General features: G+C 53.8%; 7 protein-coding genes across 7 annotated transcripts; 4 read left to right on the top strand and 3 right to left on the bottom strand.

Annotated features, from left to right (window-relative positions):
- Positions 1 to 1,261: 1,261 nt before the first annotated feature.
- CTAM01_04016 (uncharacterized protein) lies at positions 1,262 to 2,681 on the top strand (the record flags this gene model as incomplete). The annotated part of the gene is made up of 6 exons (XM_060520046.1): positions 1,262 to 1,438; positions 1,491 to 1,595; positions 1,650 to 1,740; positions 1,792 to 1,888; positions 1,944 to 2,204; positions 2,273 to 2,681. The coding sequence occupies 6 exons, from the start codon at positions 1,262 to 1,264 to the stop codon at positions 2,679 to 2,681; spliced, it is 1,140 nt and encodes a 379-aa protein (XP_060385467.1).
- A 541-nt stretch (positions 2,682 to 3,222) lies between these two features.
- CTAM01_04015 (rhomboid family protein) lies at positions 3,223 to 3,921 on the top strand (the record flags this gene model as incomplete). The annotated part of the gene is made up of 1 exon (XM_060520045.1): positions 3,223 to 3,921. The coding sequence occupies one exon, from the start codon at positions 3,223 to 3,225 to the stop codon at positions 3,919 to 3,921; it is 699 nt and encodes a 232-aa protein (XP_060385466.1).
- A 222-nt stretch (positions 3,922 to 4,143) lies between these two features.
- On the bottom strand, positions 4,144 to 5,446 carry CTAM01_04014 (uncharacterized protein; the record flags this gene model as incomplete). The annotated part of the gene is made up of 3 exons (XM_060520044.1): positions 4,144 to 4,730; positions 4,783 to 4,930; positions 4,988 to 5,446. 3 exons carry the CDS (start codon positions 5,444 to 5,446, stop codon positions 4,144 to 4,146), a joined length of 1,194 nt encoding a protein of 397 aa, XP_060385465.1.
- A 1,399-nt stretch (positions 5,447 to 6,845) lies between these two features.
- CTAM01_04013 (uncharacterized protein) lies at positions 6,846 to 7,051 on the top strand (the record flags this gene model as incomplete). Its single annotated transcript, XM_060520043.1, has 2 exons — positions 6,846 to 6,893; positions 6,956 to 7,051. The coding sequence occupies 2 exons, from the start codon at positions 6,846 to 6,848 to the stop codon at positions 7,049 to 7,051; spliced, it is 144 nt and encodes a 47-aa protein (XP_060385464.1).
- Positions 7,052 to 7,830: 779 nt separating this feature from the next.
- CTAM01_04012 (triacylglycerol lipase) lies at positions 7,831 to 9,026 on the top strand (the record flags this gene model as incomplete). Its single annotated transcript, XM_060520042.1, has 2 exons — positions 7,831 to 8,050; positions 8,218 to 9,026. The coding sequence occupies 2 exons, from the start codon at positions 7,831 to 7,833 to the stop codon at positions 9,024 to 9,026; spliced, it is 1,029 nt and encodes a 342-aa protein (XP_060385463.1).
- A 1,813-nt stretch (positions 9,027 to 10,839) lies between these two features.
- Positions 10,840 to 12,504, bottom strand: CTAM01_04011 (arrestin; the record flags this gene model as incomplete). Its single annotated transcript, XM_060520041.1, has 1 exon — positions 10,840 to 12,504. The coding sequence occupies one exon, from the start codon at positions 12,502 to 12,504 to the stop codon at positions 10,840 to 10,842; it is 1,665 nt and encodes a 554-aa protein (XP_060385462.1).
- Positions 12,505 to 14,238: 1,734 nt separating this feature from the next.
- Positions 14,239 to 18,384, bottom strand: CTAM01_04010 (MIZ/SP-RING zinc finger; the record flags this gene model as incomplete). Its single annotated transcript, XM_060520040.1, has 1 exon — positions 14,239 to 18,384. One exon carries the CDS (start codon positions 18,382 to 18,384, stop codon positions 14,239 to 14,241), a length of 4,146 nt encoding a protein of 1,381 aa, XP_060385461.1.
- Between the last annotated feature and the right edge of the window lie 1,145 nt (positions 18,385 to 19,529).

The raw sequence follows: 19,529 nt of genomic DNA, 5'->3' as shown, positions 1-19,529 counted from the left end.
AGTATTGATCAAGTTGCCTCGCATCTGAGTGCCGAACTCGTCTGGATCGTAGACAGGCTCCCTGCTTACTTATGTGCTCCGAGGTTCCATTGATGAAAGAATTAATAAGAACTGCTGTTTCTTGCCAAGTTTGTTGATGAGAGGGCGCCGGTCTTGTTCAGTGGCATGCTAAATTGAATCAATCGTAAATGTCTTTGAAGGGAGGCCTGGACGCGGCAATGGCGAGGAATGCATGTGTCGTTTTGGGCATGAGTAAGCACAGCCCGATCGATGTGTGGGCAGTGAACATTCCACGCGCTGCGAAACTAAAGACTATTTCCTCGATGAGGCTCGGTTATAGCCGAGGGGTAATGCTTTAAATCTTAAAGGCTACTATTTAGGTTTGGATCTGGACGCTTTCGTCACATCAAGTCAAGCTCGGGGTCCAGGCCAAGCTTTCGAGAAGCATCATACACAGTCATCGCCGAAGAAACATAACCGTTACACAGGTGTTCTGGAACTCGTCTTCTTAATGAGAAAGAAAATCGAAGGAAAGAAGAAAGGGAGAAAGGGAGGAAGCATCCGGGAACGGGACATGAAGATGGGCGGTACCTCTCAATCCTGTGCGATGTGATCTGCGTGACGACAACGACAGAGCTGAAAACTCCTCCGATGGTAGAATGACAGTTCTTGCTCAAGATTCCATCATCGAAGAAAAAAGAAAACCCCCAGGCACAAGGCGCCAATCACCATCGTATCTACGAGCTTTCGGCTCTAGTTCAAGTCGCTTTTTACAGATCGTTCAGCATGTCGTGAACTATTCTGGCCACCCCGCGCCTTTTCGGCCGGAGAGGTAGCTTCTGAGACCGGTATTTGAGGCGTAAACTCTAGATGTAGCGGCGATGAGCAATTCCGGCGGCTGTTCTAGCCCATCGACGCATCTACCTCAGCGTGGCCTGGTTTCCGCCTCCAGAGGCCTCTCAAACTCGGTAGACTCCAGTGTCTGATTGCACAAGCACTCAGGGCGTCAGAAAATGGCACAAATTGTTCGAAACGGGGCTTGGCGTGTGTCTTGGGCGTCAAGTGCCTTCTCGTACGTAGATGTTTCCGTAGCCCACGCTTCTGGCATAGGCTCAACGCTGGCGAATGTGGTCCATGACTCCATTATAACCATCGGCCGCCTCGGATAATCGGCACATGGCTTTGGTCTCTTCCATGAATGGCAAGAATCTCGAAGCTTTCGAAGCACTCAAATCCAACGACATTGTCTTGACGAGTTGAAATGGTTGATGTCGGACAATCCTTGCGGTACCACCCTAACTCGGGTGGACACCATGTATTCGACCTGAACCTAGCTCTGATTATTGTTTCGACATTGCTGGTCTCTCTCCGTCTGCTCACACGGAAGATCATAGTAAAAGCTCTAGGCTGGGATGATTTCCTTGCAATAGTAGCTTGGGTAGGTCAAGCCGCTTCCTGGTGTAAGTTGCATGGACTAACACGGGAACCAGGCCTTGTGTGTCACACTCTCGGCCCTTGAAATGGACACAACCAACTACGGCACCGGGGCCCAGATCGAAGATGTTCCCCAGCCGACGCTGCTTCAATTCTTCAAGGTCAGCTATGTCTCATACTGAAAGTCCTCCGCGGAACTAACGTATTGCGAATAGAGGCTTTCTATCATGGAGTTGGTCTACTTTCTCGCTTCTGGTGCCGTACGCCTGTCTATATTAGCGTTTCTTCCACGCTTGAGCAAGAACAGTATGATTATCCCAGTCCGCAACATACTTAGTTGCTGATGTTTGTTGCCAGAGATATATATCTGGAGCATATACGCTCTCAATGCTATGGTGATCATAGTCAGTTTGTCGGGATTCTTTTTCGTCTTGACAGAATGCTCGCAGATACCGTAAGAGGGACACTCCCCTGAGGCCTAGCGATGGCTCGCTGACTCATTGCTCCAGTGATGTCTTCAATTATTCTAGCACATGGCGACAATGCAGAGACAAACGCGAAGAGCGATCGATGATGCTGGGCCATGCCATTATTTGCATCTTTGTTGATTGTATGCTGGTCGTCCTTCCGCTATGTGTTGTGACGAACTACGTCAAAATGGGCGTCAAGGCCATACAAATCTTGCTGGTTTTTTCTCTGGGAATCTTTGCTGTCGTTACTGGCATCGTTCGATTTTCCATTATCGTCACGACGGACTTCGGTGTAAACACGTAAGCACTCCTTATGGCGAATAAGGCGCGGCTTAGACTAGCGACTTCAGCATACTGACACAGTCTAGGACGTACAAGATGCTCACTGTAGCTGCATGGACCGACGCCGAGCTCCATGTTGGTCTCTGGGTCGGCTGTTTCCCCGCCCTGCAACCTCTACTCCGACATGTAACTTTAATGCTCGGAATGCGCAGCCAGTTGGACAGCACAGGTGCCGCAAGCAAGAGGAACACGATGACGTCCACGGCAACTTCCAATAGAAAAAGCGCTTTGGACAGGTGGTCACGGAGTTCTGGTAACGTGCGCAGTGAGAGCGCCGGAAGCCAGCCGTTGGAAAGCGGCGCTGGGCAAGTCGAGGCTGTAGGTGGCCAGTCTGGCGATGTTGAGATGGTGGATCTCGAGAAGGGGGAAGGCGCTGGTCAAGTTGGCAAGCAACCAGAGATCTCGACACCAGGAAAAGTGGGTGAGAGCTTATGAGCAGCATATATATAGGTAGATTCTAGTGGCGTATCCAAAGCATCTGAGTTATCTGAAGTGAAAGCGTGCATGAAATCCGAGAAGTTGTTGGTAAGAACAGTGAACAGTTGAATTCTTGAGGATGGAGGGACAGTGCCGAGCACAAAATCAGCACTGTCATACACTACGTACCTTAGGCACGGACCAACCCTTCTTCTTCACGCACCTTTCATCCAACGACGACTTCGGCTCCTTTCTCGAACGGAGCACTGCGAACTTCAGAATCTACCTCGACAGAAAGCGACAACGTCACGCCATCTAGATCCTATGCAATCTACACATGCTTTCCCCCCAGTCAACTTCATACGAAACTCGAGATTGAAGTCCATGTTCGAGATATCAAGACCAGTCCAGCTCGTACAAAACCAAAACCCCTGAGAGCTAGTTCAAGACATCGTGTCTCCTCTTGTTCATACCCAACGGCACCACTTCACAGTTTCCGCGTCTAAGCGTCGCCTCTCATTTCCAGTACCCACTAGTCATCACAGGAGACAGTATCAATATGGCATCACTCTCAGCATTTGGGTATCCCGCAAGATTTGCACCCGGCAATATTGGACCGCTCTGGACTGCCCTCTTCTACGGAGTTCCCGTGAGCAATATTGCCATCCATCTGGCCTGGCTGACCGCGCTCCATCCAATCTTCTCTTCGCTCCCGATAGACCGCAGGCGTCTTTCCGCATTTCTTCACAAATACTTTATGCTCAGCTCAAGTGACCCCCGACTACTCACCTTCTTTACCTCGGCCTTTAGTCACATCCAGCCTTTACACCTTTTCGTCAACATGTCAACATATAAAACTTATGTCGAGTCGTTTTATTTACTCAGTGTATCGCCGCTACGATTCATTGTACTGTCCCTTGGGAGTGCAATCACCGCTTGCCTTTGCCACATTTTCAATGCCAGGAGAAGACGGGGAGCAAAGAACAATGCCGAGAGGACGGCTGTTGGAGCAAGCGGAGCCTTGACTGGTCTCGGCACAGCTCTGGCGTTAATGTTTCCCACGATGAAGGTCCGCCTTTCCGGGACACATCAAGTTCTACCCTTGCGCCTTGTTGTCTTGGGAATGTTTGCCGTGGATGCCTACTGTCTGAGTACCGAGCGGGACACAGGAGTGGGACATGCCGGACACCTCGGAGGCGCAGCTTTTGGCTTAGCATACTTCTTCTGGAGGAAAGCTACGGGTGCTTTTACTTTGTAACCTCAAGCAATTTACATTTCGAAATGCAGAAGCTATGGGTAAATATAAATATCGAGATCAACTCTAGCCACCCAAGGTATATACAGGAGAATGGTATCCTGGTGACAAAAAAGACAAAAGGCCGCAGCATTCTCAGCCACCGAAAATATCAAACGCCACGCTACCGCATGAAAGAGGATATACCATTGCACGAATCGAGAGCCACTCTTTGCCAACTTCTCGCTACCACAGTTCTTCACTATTTACCATCGGCTTTGCGTTGGGCTTGGTGTTACTGTAGCGATTGGGATTTGTCGGCTGTTGAGTGCCCTGGAAGGTTGGACTCATTTTGTGTTGTGAGCCAATGGGACTCAACTTGTGTGTCGAAGCAATGGGGCTTGGGTAGGTGACCGATCTATTGCCGGGACTACCGGCAACCTTGCTTGCCATTGTTGACTCTCTCAAGGGAACTGGGCCAACTCCGACGGGCGACATCTTCTTGTCTGGGAACCGGGTGGCAGTAAATCCCGGCTGACGGGGTCCTTTGTGGTCGTCCCAAGGTGCAGTTGGCGACTGCAGAGGCGACGGAGCACCGCGGCGCGACCTCAGTGATAAAGATCGATATCGCGGCGATGTCAGGCCCCACGCTCGACCGAAAGATGCACCAGGATGGTATACGCATAAGACTGAGGCGACGAGGAATGGCAGAGCACCTCCGATGACCAGTGAAGCGGCTTCCGACCGCTGAAGAGGGCTATCGAGTCCGTCCCAGAACTCAACGAGGCGATAGATGGTGTGCCCCACCAAGACGACAGCGACTGCTGGTATCACTGAGAAAAGATCGTCAGACTATGTTGGTCCTGCGGCAATGGGTCTACTTACTCTTGACGAAGTTCTTAAAACGCGGTGCTTGGTACACGGCAATGTGTTTCGGGTCAGGAAGCTTCTGGGTGAACCAGAGGAACAATCCGACGAAGAGCAGCAACGCCAAAATCTGAACGCCTAAGCCGGCCAGAAGAATCGACGGTGTCTATTGGGGCTTGTTAGAGATGGGGACTGCTAGGCAGCAGAACGATGAAATCCTTACCTGTACACCTCCGAGCCCAAAGACAGCTGAGACAACCCCGGCAATTTCCAATGCAATGACGAGAGCAAGAGCGAAGATGAGGAACAAGACAGCCACTCTTGGCCGGGTAAAGCCAATGCCGAGACCGTAGAGGGCGATGACATGGGGAAGGATCTGACATATGGCCGCTGCGATGAGAGTAGGGCCCAAGATGGCGCCGATGAGCCAAAGGGAGAATGAAGTCCCGCTGGCGGTATCATTTCGGAGCCTCAATCTTCCAGCGAAGCCCAAGACCTCGAGGAGAAGACCGGTCGCTAGAGTCGACGCGAATAAAGGCGTCTTGAAACGAAAGCCTTGGTACAAGGCCAGAGGCACGAGCAGCGCAAAGGCTACCAGAAAGATGGCACTCCCAATTACCGAAGGCGAGTAGGAGGTAAAGCCCCCCGGGTAGGGGCACGAGTCTCCGCAGTCGCCTGTCATTGTGCTCACGTTCCACTTGACAGGCGACGGTGAACGTTGCGTCGCTTGACCATCGGATGGCTGGACATGCCGAGAGAAGGAGCGGGAAAGGAAGAAGCGCGCCGGGCATTGGGGATATATACACGCGGCAGAAGCCAGGTGTGTAATGGATCAAGCATTCCAGCAAACCGGTCTGCATAATCGCGACGGTTGGGATATGGATGATTGCGGACAGCAGAGGCCGTGGACAATGAAGACGAGCGGCCCGACGGAGATGGAGGTAAGGTACACGCAAGACCAGGCCGGGGTCGATTCAAACGGGCACACCATCAGCTTCCGCGGTTTCATCCGTTATGGATACATCCACTACGGAAGAGACGTTGTACCAACAAGAACTTTCTTCAGTCGACCTTCAACCGGGCAGCTTTGTGAGCACTTCTCATCGGTGACTGACAACGCAGCAACGGCGGTACCTATAAGACGAATCGCAACTTGACTGATGAACAACAACAAGCAGTGCTGACTGGCGTTTTGTAAGATGCCCAACTGCCGCGAAGGAAGAAGAAGGCGCTGACGCCTCCCAACGAGCCAGCGAGGCTGGCAAGCAAACAAACACCAGGTGTGGGTGTGGATAGCGGGCGTGAGAGGGCGAAGCCGTCCCAGCGGAACGGTTCGACGGTGCAACAGTCGAAAGTTTGCAGATCCGGGCCCTCTTCAGCATGAGCTCTGGACCAATCAAGCAGGCAAGGTTGGCGGTTGCGGCCTGTTTACCCACGGGCGGCGCAGATGAGGAGGTTACATTGGACGGTCATTCAGTGAGGCCATGTTGGTCTTCGATGGCCGGTGAGCAGGGGGCCGTCGTCCAATGGCGAAAGCAGCCGTTGCTCTCATCTGCCCTACAGCATGGCTACGGGAGGGTGTCGAACACACTGGTTCACAGCCAGTCCTTTGAACTTTGAGCTGCTACGCCGCATTGCACTTTAGGCCTGGGGACACGGTGGGGGCTGGGGGCAGGTAATCAAGACGTGGTCCCAGAAGCGGGGGAAACAGTCAACGATGGGATATCATTCGCGAAAGGGCAAACACACTCGAGAGTCCAGACAGGTTTCAGAACCGAAGCCTGACTTACGGATTTCCTGTCTCGTGCGTGTTGGTTCTGAGACCAGCCAACGGTAGCATCGATGGTCTCCATGCAGTGAGGGAAGAGAGGGTGAACATGAACATGGAAGAAAATGAGAGGGCACTGGCCGATCGCCAGGAGCCGATGAATCATGGCCGACGTACCCGAGATTTGTTTCTCCTGCCATGAGCTGCCATGGCAGGTGCAGTGCAACAAACTGTGTGCGCACGCCCGCACCGCACAGCAGGCAACTGCAGGCTGCATGATGCGGCCGCCCTCACACCAAGACACCCTCGAAAGATGGCGGCGGAAGACGACAGCAAGGGGATGAACCAACGGCCGGTGGGCGTTGGTTTTGGCAGTTGGGGCGACGGGGAACCTGGGACGGGAAAGTCTGAACTCTGATCAAGGACAAGGACCGGGACCGGCACCCGAAGGCGGAACAGGATTGGCAAACTTCAGGGCAGCATCTGGCAATCTGCAGTGCTGCAGGCCAGCGAAGCTAAGCAAAAAGACCAACACCAACAACGTTATCCATGAACTTTGCCTGTGGACTATCCCGACCCCGGTCGACAAGGGCGCAGATCGCACAGAGCGTAAGGACAGAGACAAGGGTGAAGGAGGAGGAAGTGGAAGAAAGAAGCTCTGACCAAGCTTGGTGGATTGTGCGGGAGACATCCGTCCACTAATCACTAGCGGCCGAAGCCCAGGGCAAGCCGCAAGCCGCACGCCAGGCCCCCAAGGAAGGCTCCACTATACTTCCAGCACACGGTGGACCCTCCGGCCGAGAGACCCCCCCCCCCTCGCTGTCGCGCTAAACTGTTCGCGGCCGCGGTCCTGCGTGACGTCAAAGAGCCGGGCGCTTAAACATGCTTGGCAAACACCTCTCATTGCTCAGAAATGCGCGTTTCTTCCTTCCTTCCTTTCCGCAGCACACACACACATACTCTCCGTATGCAGACTTTGGGATTGCAGAGCAAGCATCTTCGTTCCACACTCCATTACGAACCTTGTACCACAGTAAAGAAAACAGAAACGTCGAGGGACCGGAACCAAGCCAGGCCATTCACATCCTCGAGAAAAACAAGCAAAGCAAACAAACCGGTACAGAAAAGAGGGGGGACAACCAACCAACTGAGGCGAACGGAGGGTACATCCAATCCTCATCAAGTGACTAGAGAATCAGAGACTTCAGACCATTCGACTTGCCAGATTCTCTCTCCCTCACTCTCTCTTCTCCCCACCACCCCGCGCCCGCGGCGGCTTACGCTCTTCCTTCCATGCCATGAACAGCGCACGCCTCACGAGGTGCCGCCCTTGCGCGCCCTCCTCACGGCTCATTTGTGCGCCAACCGCGTCTCATCGCTTGCTTCGCCCTCTTGCAGCCCGAGACAGCCGTCCTTTCTCCGTCTCGCACTTGCGGCCGAAGCACGACGGTGACCCGAGGTTCAGAGACCTGGGCAAACAGATATCGGACGAGTATGCCGTCGTTAGAGAACACTATGGTACCATTTTGCCCCCCTCCTTCTTATCCGATCCGATCCTCTCCCCTTCCTCTCTTGTTTGCCCTTTCAAGGATATTGTCCTCCTAGTACCGTTTCGAGTCCTCTTGCTTCCCAACCCCGCCTCTGTCCAACCCATAATGATCCACCCGCACTTACACGCCCGCCAGACACGCCAAAGAACCCCATTGTCCTCGCTCACGGACTGATGGGCTTCTCCGAACTGCGCCTCGGCGCCTATGTCCCGCCGATCCACTACTGGCGCGGCATCTCCGACTCGTTGAGCACCCTCTCCGGTCCGTCCAACATCATCACCACCTCCGTCCCGCCCTCGGGCTCTATCGAGGAGCGCGCCGCAAAACTGGGCGCCGACATCGCCGCCAAAGCCGGCGGCCGCGCCGTCAACATCGTCGCGCACTCCATGGGCGGGCTGGACGCCCGCTACATGATTTCCCATCTCAAGCCGCGCGATGTCAAAGTCCTTAGTCTCGTCACCGTAGCGACGCCGCACCGCGGGAGCGCGTTTGCGGATTATCTGTTGGATGGGCAAGGCCCCATTAAGCTCGCGAATCTGTACGGGCTTATTGAGCGTGCCGGGTTGGGGACGCAGGCTTTTGAGCAGCTTACGCAGCGGTACATGGAGGGAGAATTCAACCCTGCTACCCCTGACAGCGATGAGGTGCGGTATTTTAGTTATGGCGCGTGTACGGACCGGCCGCCACTACTGAGCCCGTTCCGGCAAAGTCATTGGGTCATTGAGGAGGCCGAGGGGGCGAATGATGGGTTGGTGAGTGTTGCGAGTAGTCGGTGGGGAAAGTATCAGGGCACGCTGCTGGACGTGAGCCATTTGGATTTGATCAATTGGTCGAATCGGCTCAAGTGGACGTTGCGCAAGGTGTGGATGGGGCAGACGAGGACTTTTAATGCTGTTGCGTTTTATCTCGATATTGCGGATATGTTGGCCAAGGAGGGTTTATGAAGCAGTTGATGTATAAGGTATGCGAGGAACTCACTCTGAGGGCTATGTATAATGATGCTGGCTACTACTGTAATCTCAACTAGGAGGTGTGTAAGACTACGAACGAGCAAGGGATAGACGCAGCGAGCAGTGGCGTTATCGGCTGGAATAGATCCAGAAGACGTGTAAGCATTGAGACGTATTATAAGTCTTAGACCAGAAGGCTACAAGAGGGAAAGGAGCCTACGACATATATCACGAGAGCACGAGCATGAATGGAATGTCCATCACCCATGGTTGACATAGATTTGCATTGCATAGCAAAAGTCAAGTTTCCTGAAGTAAGGCACCTTACTACTACAGGGTTTATCAATGAAGACAGCTTCGCATTCACTCCCCGGCAGCAGTGGGCACTATAAGTCTCATGGCTGAAATTTTGAGCTGGTTTCCAGAGATCGAGTCCAACTTCCGACGAGGACGCGTCACTTTCAGGGCCCATCATCATATCAGCCCAAAGGAAACAATCTATCCATACTATCTGTAGCTTATAAATGGCACCGTCGAGTCAGCTAAAGACTTTCATCACCTCTTCTCCATCCCTCTGGCTCATATTCACTAGTGAATACTATACATTAAAGAGAAGATTATTGGTACCTTGGCGACGGTTTTGGATACTATCATGGTCTATGCGAGAGACTAGAAGAGAAGTGACAATAGCAAGGCCCATTACCTAGAGTCTGGATAGCCTAAGGCTATGGAAAAGGATGAGCAAGGCTGTGTCGGCGGAATTTAGAACCCTTTACAGAACATCTCCGGCAAGAACCTATCGCGGCCACGGTCTCGTCTTGCTGCGGACATGTTGCTAGCTCGTTGGACAATCTTCAACTTTGGTCAGGCTTCTACGAGATATACCACGCAGAGATGGGAGAAAATCGACTTCAACTACAGCGCCAGTCAACTATCTTTGCCATTTCCCTTCTATTCGCCCCTGGATATTGAGCCGACTAGGAATGCCAATATAGTAAGCCTTCTCTCGTCTTTTTTCAGAAAGACCCGCGCAGGGATGCGGTGGGAGCATGTGTCTTGCCTTGGTCCAGATCACCCGCCGTTTCTAGAGGCCATCATGACTGTTCCACCTTGCAACTCGTCAACCAGTGGGGGGTTTGCTGCGTTGTAAACGAAATGAGGTGCCTCATGACCGAAAGTTTTTATACCTCCGCAATCCAAAGTCCCGGGGATCCGGAGACATACACGGGGTCTCGGAAAGCGCAGAGAGAAGCTTCACATCTGCGATACCTCGGTTGCTAGCTCTACAGACACGGCTTGTGCCTTGGATATAGCGTCACAAACACTAGGAAGCTTTAATAATGGCTATGCTATACTTGAAGAGATACCCGGCATGCTACCTGAAAAGAAAGTACCCTTCCAGCTCCGCTTTATCTGGTACAGACGAGACCAGACCACGAAAACAAAACATGCGAAAGTCTTCCCTCGTCATAGAGCCACGAAAGCAGTGCCCCGTGAAGAGTCATGTAGTTCAAAGTATAACATCCCCTCAATATTGGTCATGGTATAATAAACGAAAACGCTTCACCCTCCACTAATCCCTTTCCTTCCCCCTTCCCAAACCGGTGCCTACTCGTCGAGCTTCCACCAGCCCTCTCAGAACATACCAAACAAACCCCGACATTACTCATTAGTTTCTCCCCAATGTATTCCTATCCCTCCAATCTACACCCGCATCTTCTCCCAAGGAGCCCGAGCATCTCAAAACACACAAACATCAAAACACACCCACTTCCAAACCCCATCTCTCAGCTCTCATCCACCTTCTCTAATTCCCCTTCTCCGGAATCTGACTCGGCGCATTCTCGTTCGTAACGCCACTATACGCCGGCCTCGACTCCGGTCCCGGCGCAGGCGCCTCCGCAGCCATAGCCTCATCGTAACTAGGCGGCGCCTCGTCGAAGTTGGCTGCTCCAGGCGTGCCCATCTGCGGCGGATACAGCGGATCATACTGCGGCGCCGCCATAGCAGGGTGTTGCTGCGGTGGTCTCTGCTGCTGTTGACCATGTGGTCTCCCCTGCGTGACCGTCACGGGGGCAGACTGCGCCGTGCGAGGGGGTAACCTAGGCGGCATGCTCATCGTCGCCGCGCCGGGCCTGTTAGCCTGCGCCGCGAGCGCCTCGAGGAGCTGCGGCGGCGGCGCGATACCCGAGTAAATTTGAATTTTGGAGAAGTGAAGCGGGAGGTAGATGGTCTGCGCCGCGGGGTTCTCCTTTGTCGAGTTAAGGAAGCCGCCGCGCGTGGGTGGTTTGCCCCAGCAGAGACCCAACTGGATGTCGAGCTCGTAGAAGCGCTGGAGGTTACACGCCATAAAGGAGGGCGCGACGGTGTTGGGTAGCGGGATGGAGCGCCACAGGTCGTCCGGGATGACGCTCTCGAGGTTCAGGTCTTCCGAGGTCGGGTCCGTGAGGAGCGGGATGCTGAGACCGGACTGCGTGACGACGACCCATTTGCTGACTTCCGTGTTGAAGAGGTCGTGGCATCGTACGCGGGTATTGCCTACGAGTTCGATCTGGATGGAGGTGAGGTATACCTGCTCATGTGACGGAACGAGCTTCTTTGCGATGAGCCGTAGCGGTAAAGGTTGATTGCACGTCAGGATCGGGGGGTGTGGCAGGCGCGCAGAGAGCTCGATGGACGGCGGCACGGCATTGGCGTCCCCGGTGCCGTCGTCCCTGCTGGAGCCGAACATGGTTGACTTCTTCGTCTGTAAGCTCCGGGGCCGCGGCTTAAAGGTGAAAGGTCGACGGGCAAAGGCTTCCTGCGAGGTCTTTGGAGGCCGGGGTGGCTCGATGGGCATAAACTTGAAGCCGATCTGGTACCGCCAGTTCTCCTTCAAGAAGCCAGGGCGCTGGATGGTGACCTTGAGGTAGTACCGCACCTCGGCCTGCCGGGGGAACCCGGTGAAGGACGGCGGCAAGGTTTTGGTGACGTGCTGCAGGAAGAGCTGCTTGCTCCCGTCCATGACCCGGGCACCGCCGAGTCCAAAGGGTCCGATGCCGGCGCCGAAGCCTCCCATGCCGCCGATGCCACCAATCTTGGACATGGAGACGGGATCGCTGCAGGCATTGTTGATGGGCAGCTTGAAGTTGAAGGGGAACTCGTGCTGACCTCCCTGGATGACGTAGCTCTGGGAGAAACTCGAGCCGCCGCCGCCGAGGTCCTCCTCGTACGTCGGGAAAACCTGTGCGACCCGGTAGAGGATTTTGTGGTTCTCACTTGCGATGCTCCCGGGCCCGCCTCCGGGCCGGGTGTTACGCTCGTGATAGCTGTCCTGCGGCAGGCCGAGGGCGGTCTTGGACTCACCCTCAAGCTTGACGACGATGCCGCCAATCTGCTCCGGCCGGCTCAGGTGGAGCACGACGCGGCCTTTGACATTGTCTAGGTTGGTGTAGAACTCTGGCGCATTGTCGAGTGCTATTCTGATCGACATGGTTGTGGGTTTCTGGTATTTGCTCAGTCCGCGCCTTCCTTGTTTAAGAGGATATCCTCTGGTGGTGGTGTTGTGGGAGGTGTCGTCGGTTGATGGTATGTGGTTCAGGTACCCAGTGCGCTTCGTGTAATGTGCTGCCACGACTTTGGTTCTCTGCAATGGTGGTTTTGCCGGTCGGAGGTGGGATGAGGCACAGACAAACAGGCGCACCAGACGTCGCAAAACAGCTCCTCGACCTCAATTAAGTGAACGTATTGCACCGTGCGAGCTCCGAATTGGAATGAGGGGCAATCTAGTCCAAGCAACCTAGGTGGGGTGGTATCTATTTTTTTCCCGGTCTTGGTCTTTTTTCTCTTGGCTGCGCGTAATGCTCTGCGTTAGAAGTGAGGTGTATGGAATAGTATGGTGAGGTAGCCAAGAACGACGGCGGAAGAGGAGTGAGGAAGGTTCGCTTCAGTTCATCAGAAACCTGCAAGAAATCGAGAGGGAGCTTTCATCGGAAGTCGTGGAAAGAAGCAGAAGCTACAGTCGGCGCAGTCGGCGTCGTCGGCATGGTCTGCGTCGCCGCGGGATGCGGGAAAGGCCGAAAAGCTCAGGCGACTCGCTGTCTCGGCTTTCCTGGTAATAGACGATGATTAATTCGATGTTGTCCGTATGGATAGGACACAGCGTGATGTTCACAAGGAGGCGACGTAGACGCGTGTGGCTGAGCCCTCTTCCAAGCCTCGCCGTCAGAGCTGAGTGACAATTGAGTTGGGGAGTACCAGTAGGCCTACGGAGGCGAGACCGAAGGCGCAGGCTCAAAAGCTCCAGCCGTCTCTCAAAGCAAGGGTAAGGAAAGGACGGTGCCTATTGCAAACGCTCACCAGGAAGCACAAAAGCAAAGTAAGATAAGGTAAGATAATAGTTCACTGTTGTCAAGCCAAGTTTATTCCCGCAATAAGTATGGGTAAGAGGCCGCGTTGAGTTGGGTCGATTCGATACAGATACAGCGCATGTGTCAGGTTGAATTCAGCTCTGGCAGGTGGAAGGAAAGGTAGGGTTGATGTCATTGGGCGTTTGACCCAATCACCACCGCTGTCACTCCCTTGCTGCCAGTCGTCTTACCTCGAGACTTGAGGTACTTTAGTCCTCTCACCTTGCCGATATTGCCGACCTTGGGTTGTACCTTAAATAGACCCCTTGTCAACCTACGCAGTAAGAGGCGAACCACCCTCTGTTGAATTTCTGCCTGACAAAGCTTGAACATCGTCAAACTTGAGATGATTGGAAAATGTGTACCCATGGCCGAGCTCACTTTGAGCAAAAGTACTCAACCTTGAGCCATGTTGAAAGTACACTTTCTGCATGAATAAAGTCGTCTCACAGCTATAATATGGCAGGCTTGTGGGTATTAAAGTGCTGTATGTATTCGTACACATGCTTTGAAAGCTACGTAACTATAGCTTCCAGTGCCTATCGTCATTGTCGCTGAAAGCTGATGGCTAATATCATGTTGTCTCTCCTAATCCCCTCATCAAACATGTAGGATTGCAATGCCTTAATGCAGGGTATCCCACCCTATCACGAATTCCCCAAACGCCCAGATGTTGCAGATGGTATCATTTCGGCATCCCAATGCCCGCGCAAAGCAAAAAAGAAAAAAGAAAAAAAAAAACACTTGTTTCCCAGAGCAAGAAAGGGAGCGTATTCGAGGTCCCAAATCATACGTCCAAAGCTCTAGCCTCCTGGCAATCAGTCTAGCTCAATGATCTCTGGCTCCGGTATCGACGGCCGTGTCTTGGCCCGTTTGGCTGGCGGCTGCCCGTTTTCTGCATCATCTTCCTCGTCGTCATCAGCCTCCTCTTCCTTGGCTTTCCACACTCCGTCAGCCCTAACATAAATGGTCTTCGTATTAAGTTTGCCCTCAGCCTCGAGGCTCTTGCGAACGTCTTCCATAAACTTATCAACTCGAAGACTATACGGGCGAGCATCCCCGTCGCAAAGAGGGCACTTCCACTTGTCAACCAAAGAAGGCTCAGGTCTCCCTTCGATGCCGCGATTGCAGACGCGGCATGCATCGCCAGCCCCGTGCGCGGTACACCTAGGCTTGGCCGGTCGGGTTTGTAGCCAGTTGATCAGATCAAAGCACTCCATGTGTGTGCAGCTAACACCGCGTGCTGGAATCTGGAATATCGTGGCGCTAAAAGGGTCGGCCAAATCAATGCTGAGATCGCTACCAACCACAACCAGCTCATCGTCCCCATCAGAAGACACTGGTTCCAGGCGGCTCCGGATAACTTGCTTTGTCGTGTCCGCCGAGATTGTGCCCTGGCTCAAAACCATATTGACAATGCTGTCATGACTCAGCGTCTCAACCACCTCAACAGCCATAAAGTACATCATGTTTGGCTTTTGAGCCGCGGGCATGGGGCTGATGCTGACAGATATTGAATTTGTGCCAGCCAGTATGTATGGAGTGAGTTCCACAGGCAGGTGCTGCCCATTATGCTGCTTTCGTCGGACCGCAACGACATTGTCATTGACCATGATAGCAATATGTTCAGGCCAGTAGGATTGCGCTACTGCCCAGACAGATTCTGAGATGGTTGCCGGTTCGGCCGGGTTGACTGGGGACTCGCAGAGACGAAGACGGTATCGAAGAGACCCCTCAAAGTACTCCGAGACTGGAACACAGTCGCCAACCAAATTGCTCATTGGGCAGAGCTTGTTGCAGTGCTCGTCGGGCACCACAAAGGCGAGGCGGTGCACGCAGTTCTTGGCTGGTGTTGCGATCGGACCTAGAGCAAGCTCTTTGATGGACTGATAAAACCTCACTGGTTTTGACTGGTCTCCCGCACTGGGTAACTCTCGTGGCACTCTTCTCGGACTCCGAAGTTGGACTTGGTGAAGTGCGATTCCCACAGCCTTTGGTTCCCAAGGTGTATGAGGTATACGATCTAGCGGAATCGACACGTTGGGTGGTCGGAAAAGGTTGCCTATGAGCCGTCCTGCTGCGTCACGAGTGGGCCTAGAGCTAGCCGAAGGAGGCCTCGTTGGTTGCGTACTCGGGGCTCCCTGAGTGATTCCCAACCCTCTTGGGCTCGCATGCGAAATAGAAACGACACTTTGAGGCGAAGACTGCTGCTGCATTACTGGTGTACGCACAGCCGCTCCACGTGACGGCCCCTGCTGTATTCCTTGAGGCCGCGGAGAGGAGTGATGGTGGTGGTGATGGAGTTGAATTCTAGGGGGGGCCACGTTCGTAGCTTGCAGCTGCGTCATAGCCTGGGTTTGGCCCTGGGCAGTATCCAGTTGCCGAGACCTGGCACGCCTTTGTTCCGCATCGCGAGCTTGCTGGAGGAGCTGATAACCTAGATTATGGGGTTGAGCCTGATAATGTACGGGATCATGAAACACCCCAGGCGGATGAAGTGAGGGGGCTCTAGGGGTGACAGCCTGTGTAGGCGATGTCAGGCCTGGCATAGACATTGATAGCCCCCCTGGAGGTGCTCGGAGAACTGGAGATATCTGCCCTGGAGTATGTGCCACATGTGGCAACTGCATGCTGGGGTAGTGAGGCGAGCCTGTTGGGGTCAGGGGCTGGTTCGTCAGGGGTTGACTGAGCAGCCTCAACTGTGACGGTACTGGTCCGGCGCGTTGGTTAAAGGAATTTGGCATCCCGGCCATATTTTCAGCCGTTGGGGATGGAAACACGTCAAACCCTTGAGTTGGAGAATTTTGTATCGGTGTTGGCGCATTGGCTTGTGCTGGGGAGAAGTTGGTAGACATCCTGGTAAGATTGCCGATTGCGGTTTGCTGCTGTGCTATGGCGGCTGCTACGACGTAGTCCTGTTGCTGTTGAAGGTGAGCTTGCTGGTGTTGATGCGGCTGTTGCTGATGGTGCTGTTGTTGAGGGGGCTGCTGAGGGTGCTGCTGCTGCTGAGGGTGCTGCTGCTGCTGAGGGTGCTGCTGCTGCTGAGGGTGCTGCTGCTGCTGAGGGTGCTGCTGCTGCTGATGTGCTACTCGCCGTTTTTGATGTTGTTGCTGCCGTTGTTGTTGCTGCTGCTGTTGACTTTGACTGACCAAGATCTTGTATCGCGATATTAGCGAGTGTTGGAACACCCTTTGCTCCTGTTCGGACATCTGTGTTTGGTCGTTCTGAGAATCTTGTCGGAATAGCGCAGTCATCTGATCGGCGATGAGCCCGTCTGGGACACCAGTATGTCTCCTAGTGACGGTGAAGAAAATAGTCTCTAGAATCGGAGACCGAAGTTTGAGCTGATAGCGCAGTTCGTCTGCCAAGATAGGATAGCCTCGACCTGAGTGAGGTCGCATGGCAGGAACCAAAATCCTATTCCACTGTTCGTGGAGATTGTTTAGGAATCTGGAAATGTCCCCAGTGTGGTTGCGGTAGGCTTCAATTTGCCAAAGTCCAGAGGCACTACTAGCTGGAAAGTTTGCGAAGAAGAAAATCGTGTCCTGGCCCATATTTTCGTTCTTCCGAAGGACATTTTGTACAATGCCGAGTGCGCTGTCCGTCACGTCAGGAGGAAGACCAAGGAGGTCCTGTGCGGCTTTTGTGTCAAGCGTCCATAAACAAAGGATTTGGTGAAGGACTATGTAGAAGTAATCAGACTTCTCAATGGCGTCTTTGAGAAGCCGTACTCTAGGTGCCGTGGTGCCATCTTCTGGAAGTTTGGCCATGCCGCCGCGATCGGATATGTAGCTGTCGAGGTTCTTGGCCATGACGACTTGAAGGAAGCTATCTAGCGAGTCCCGGCTAGTTCCTGCGGGCTGTACTGCATGGGAATAGGCATCTTGCCTTTCGCCAGGAGGCTGTGGCGTGTGGTGACCAGCAATAAGCGGACTTGGAACCGCTGGCGGTCTAGGATTCTGGCCGGATGATGGTCGAGATGATATATTGAGCGTAGGGCTAGGCGCGGCTTGAGAGCCGGGAACCAGAGGGAGTGACACCGAGAACGAGCTTGGTGGGTTTCCAGGAAGCGCAACTGACGGTGTCAACAGCGCTGGATGCTCACTGGATTCGATGAGGGAGAATCTTGAGGTGGAATGAAGATTTGTTGACAAAGGAGTCGGGTTGCTCAGATCTGGAACAGCTCTTCCAGGGCCAGCTCCCGAGAAATTTTGCGCAAACAAATTTGCTGGTGTTTCCTGGGCGCGGGCCTCGCCAGTCCAAGCCGTTGTTGCGTTTGAGTTGTTGGCTGCAAAATCAAGCCCGAGCTCTGGACTTTGAAGGCAAGTCTCCCGGGTTTGATGCGAGGTCTGGTTTGAGGTGACTGTGGGAGGACTAGGTTGGTCAGTTGGTGCCGGAGAGGGAAGAGCGGCTGCGCAATCACTGTCGAAGGAAAACGTTAGAGACGGTTGTGGCGTTGTGGGCGAGGGGAAAGACTGCGGGATTCCAGAAGATGAAATAGGGTAGGGGGAGTACGTTATGAGTTGATTGGATTCAAGCGCAGCCGTCGACTTGTCTTGTAGGTTTTGATGCGGTCGAAGTCGGAAAGCAGACGGCACGACAGTTCCTAGCACAGAGGGGGGATTCGAAGCGTTTGTCGAGGACTCTTCCCGGGGCGCTTGGGTTGGGACTATCGGGACACCATAAACACCCTGGCGATTTCTTGACGTCGGTCCCTTATTCGTATGGGGGCCGCGAGATGCTGGTTCATTTTGCGAGGTCATGCATGCTGGACGACGATTTCCCAGCAGAAAGTTGACAGTTTCATTCGAGCGGGCGACCTGCGCTCCTGAGAGGGGCCCTCCAGCTATATCTTGCTGGGCCCTGTGAGGTGACATTTTGTTTTTGGGCGGTCGTTTACGGGGTTTGCGGCGGGAGCGCGGCGGGAGCGAAGGGGAATCTTGAGCGAGACTGGAGTCGGCCATTCTGATTAACGAGGCTGTGGTTTGTCAAGAGAAAGGAAAAGTAAAAGTGTGCGCATACCATGAGGCCGAAGTCTCAGCTAGCTCTGAAGTGACAGGTCACCAGCCAACAAAAGTCAGAGTCGAAGTCGGAAGCAGGTTCTGCGTCGATACCTAGGGGAAAGAGCGACCGTCTCAAGTGGAAGGGTGGTGGTTGAACCAAGAGGGAGAGTGCGGTTCGACCCCTCTTGCCTCCAGGACTCTTGCACTTTGAGGTCTCGTCCCGTTTCGGCGAACAGCAATATTCGACACAACGGCAGACGCGACGGCGCAGGTCTCGGGAAGGCGCGCCTCATATATCTCGTAGGGCGAAGTTCATCGGCGGGTTTCGTCGTGACCGAGGTCAAGGTAGGGCGAGTGAGTAGATATGTATAGCAAAGCAACGAGCTCGACTAGGTGTGTCGCAGACGTCCGGCGTGGCGTATTGTTTTCTCCGGTATGCGGCCGAGGAGACCCCCGTCAAGTGGTGGCTGTGGACAGCGACGCGCTGCTGGGAAGACAATCGGTGAAACTCGAGGGTGTATTCAAACAAGGTAGCAGTGTAAAAGAGATCTACTTCAGTTGGGTTGGTCTTTCCACAACTGAAGTGACGATCCGACATTCGGGACGGGAAAAACCTCGGCGACGGTGGTGAAAGTTCCGGTTGGGACAAATTGGATGGGAGAAAGTCGATTCTTGCAGGGGACGTGCACCAAAGTTTGGGGGTAACGGCCAGAATTAATGGAATAGGACCGCCCAAATGGATGCTGGAAGATTGGAGTAAATGGAAGAGCCCACTGGAACACTTTGGGATGGGACGACGGGGGAGATGTTTGCCAGTTGCCAGGCTAGGGCCGGAGCCGAGATGGTAGTGACCGGGGGTGGCCCTGACGATTGGTGAGGTGGGGATGCGTTAGTCTGAATTCGGCTTGGTACTTGGCTAGTCGCTATTCGACACGATACCCGTCTCGTTCTAGATCGACTTGCGATGGCTTGGATGGCACCGATGACAAGTGCTGGGTGGAGCCACAATCGAGGCATTCATTCATCATAATTGTTCGTTGCGCACCTTGAGAAGTTGAGCACAGTGTCCCCTTCCGCAACGCTTGCGCAAGATATCATGAACTTAG

This window comes from Colletotrichum tamarilloi (genome assembly GCF_030869305.1).
Source record: "Colletotrichum tamarilloi strain Tom-12 chromosome Unknown Scaffold_9.1, whole genome shotgun sequence".
Classification (NCBI taxonomy): domain Eukaryota; kingdom Fungi; phylum Ascomycota; class Sordariomycetes; order Glomerellales; family Glomerellaceae; genus Colletotrichum; species Colletotrichum tamarilloi.
The sequence above is the reverse complement of the archived record's forward strand: the minus strand, read 5'-3'. Positions and strand labels throughout refer to the sequence as shown.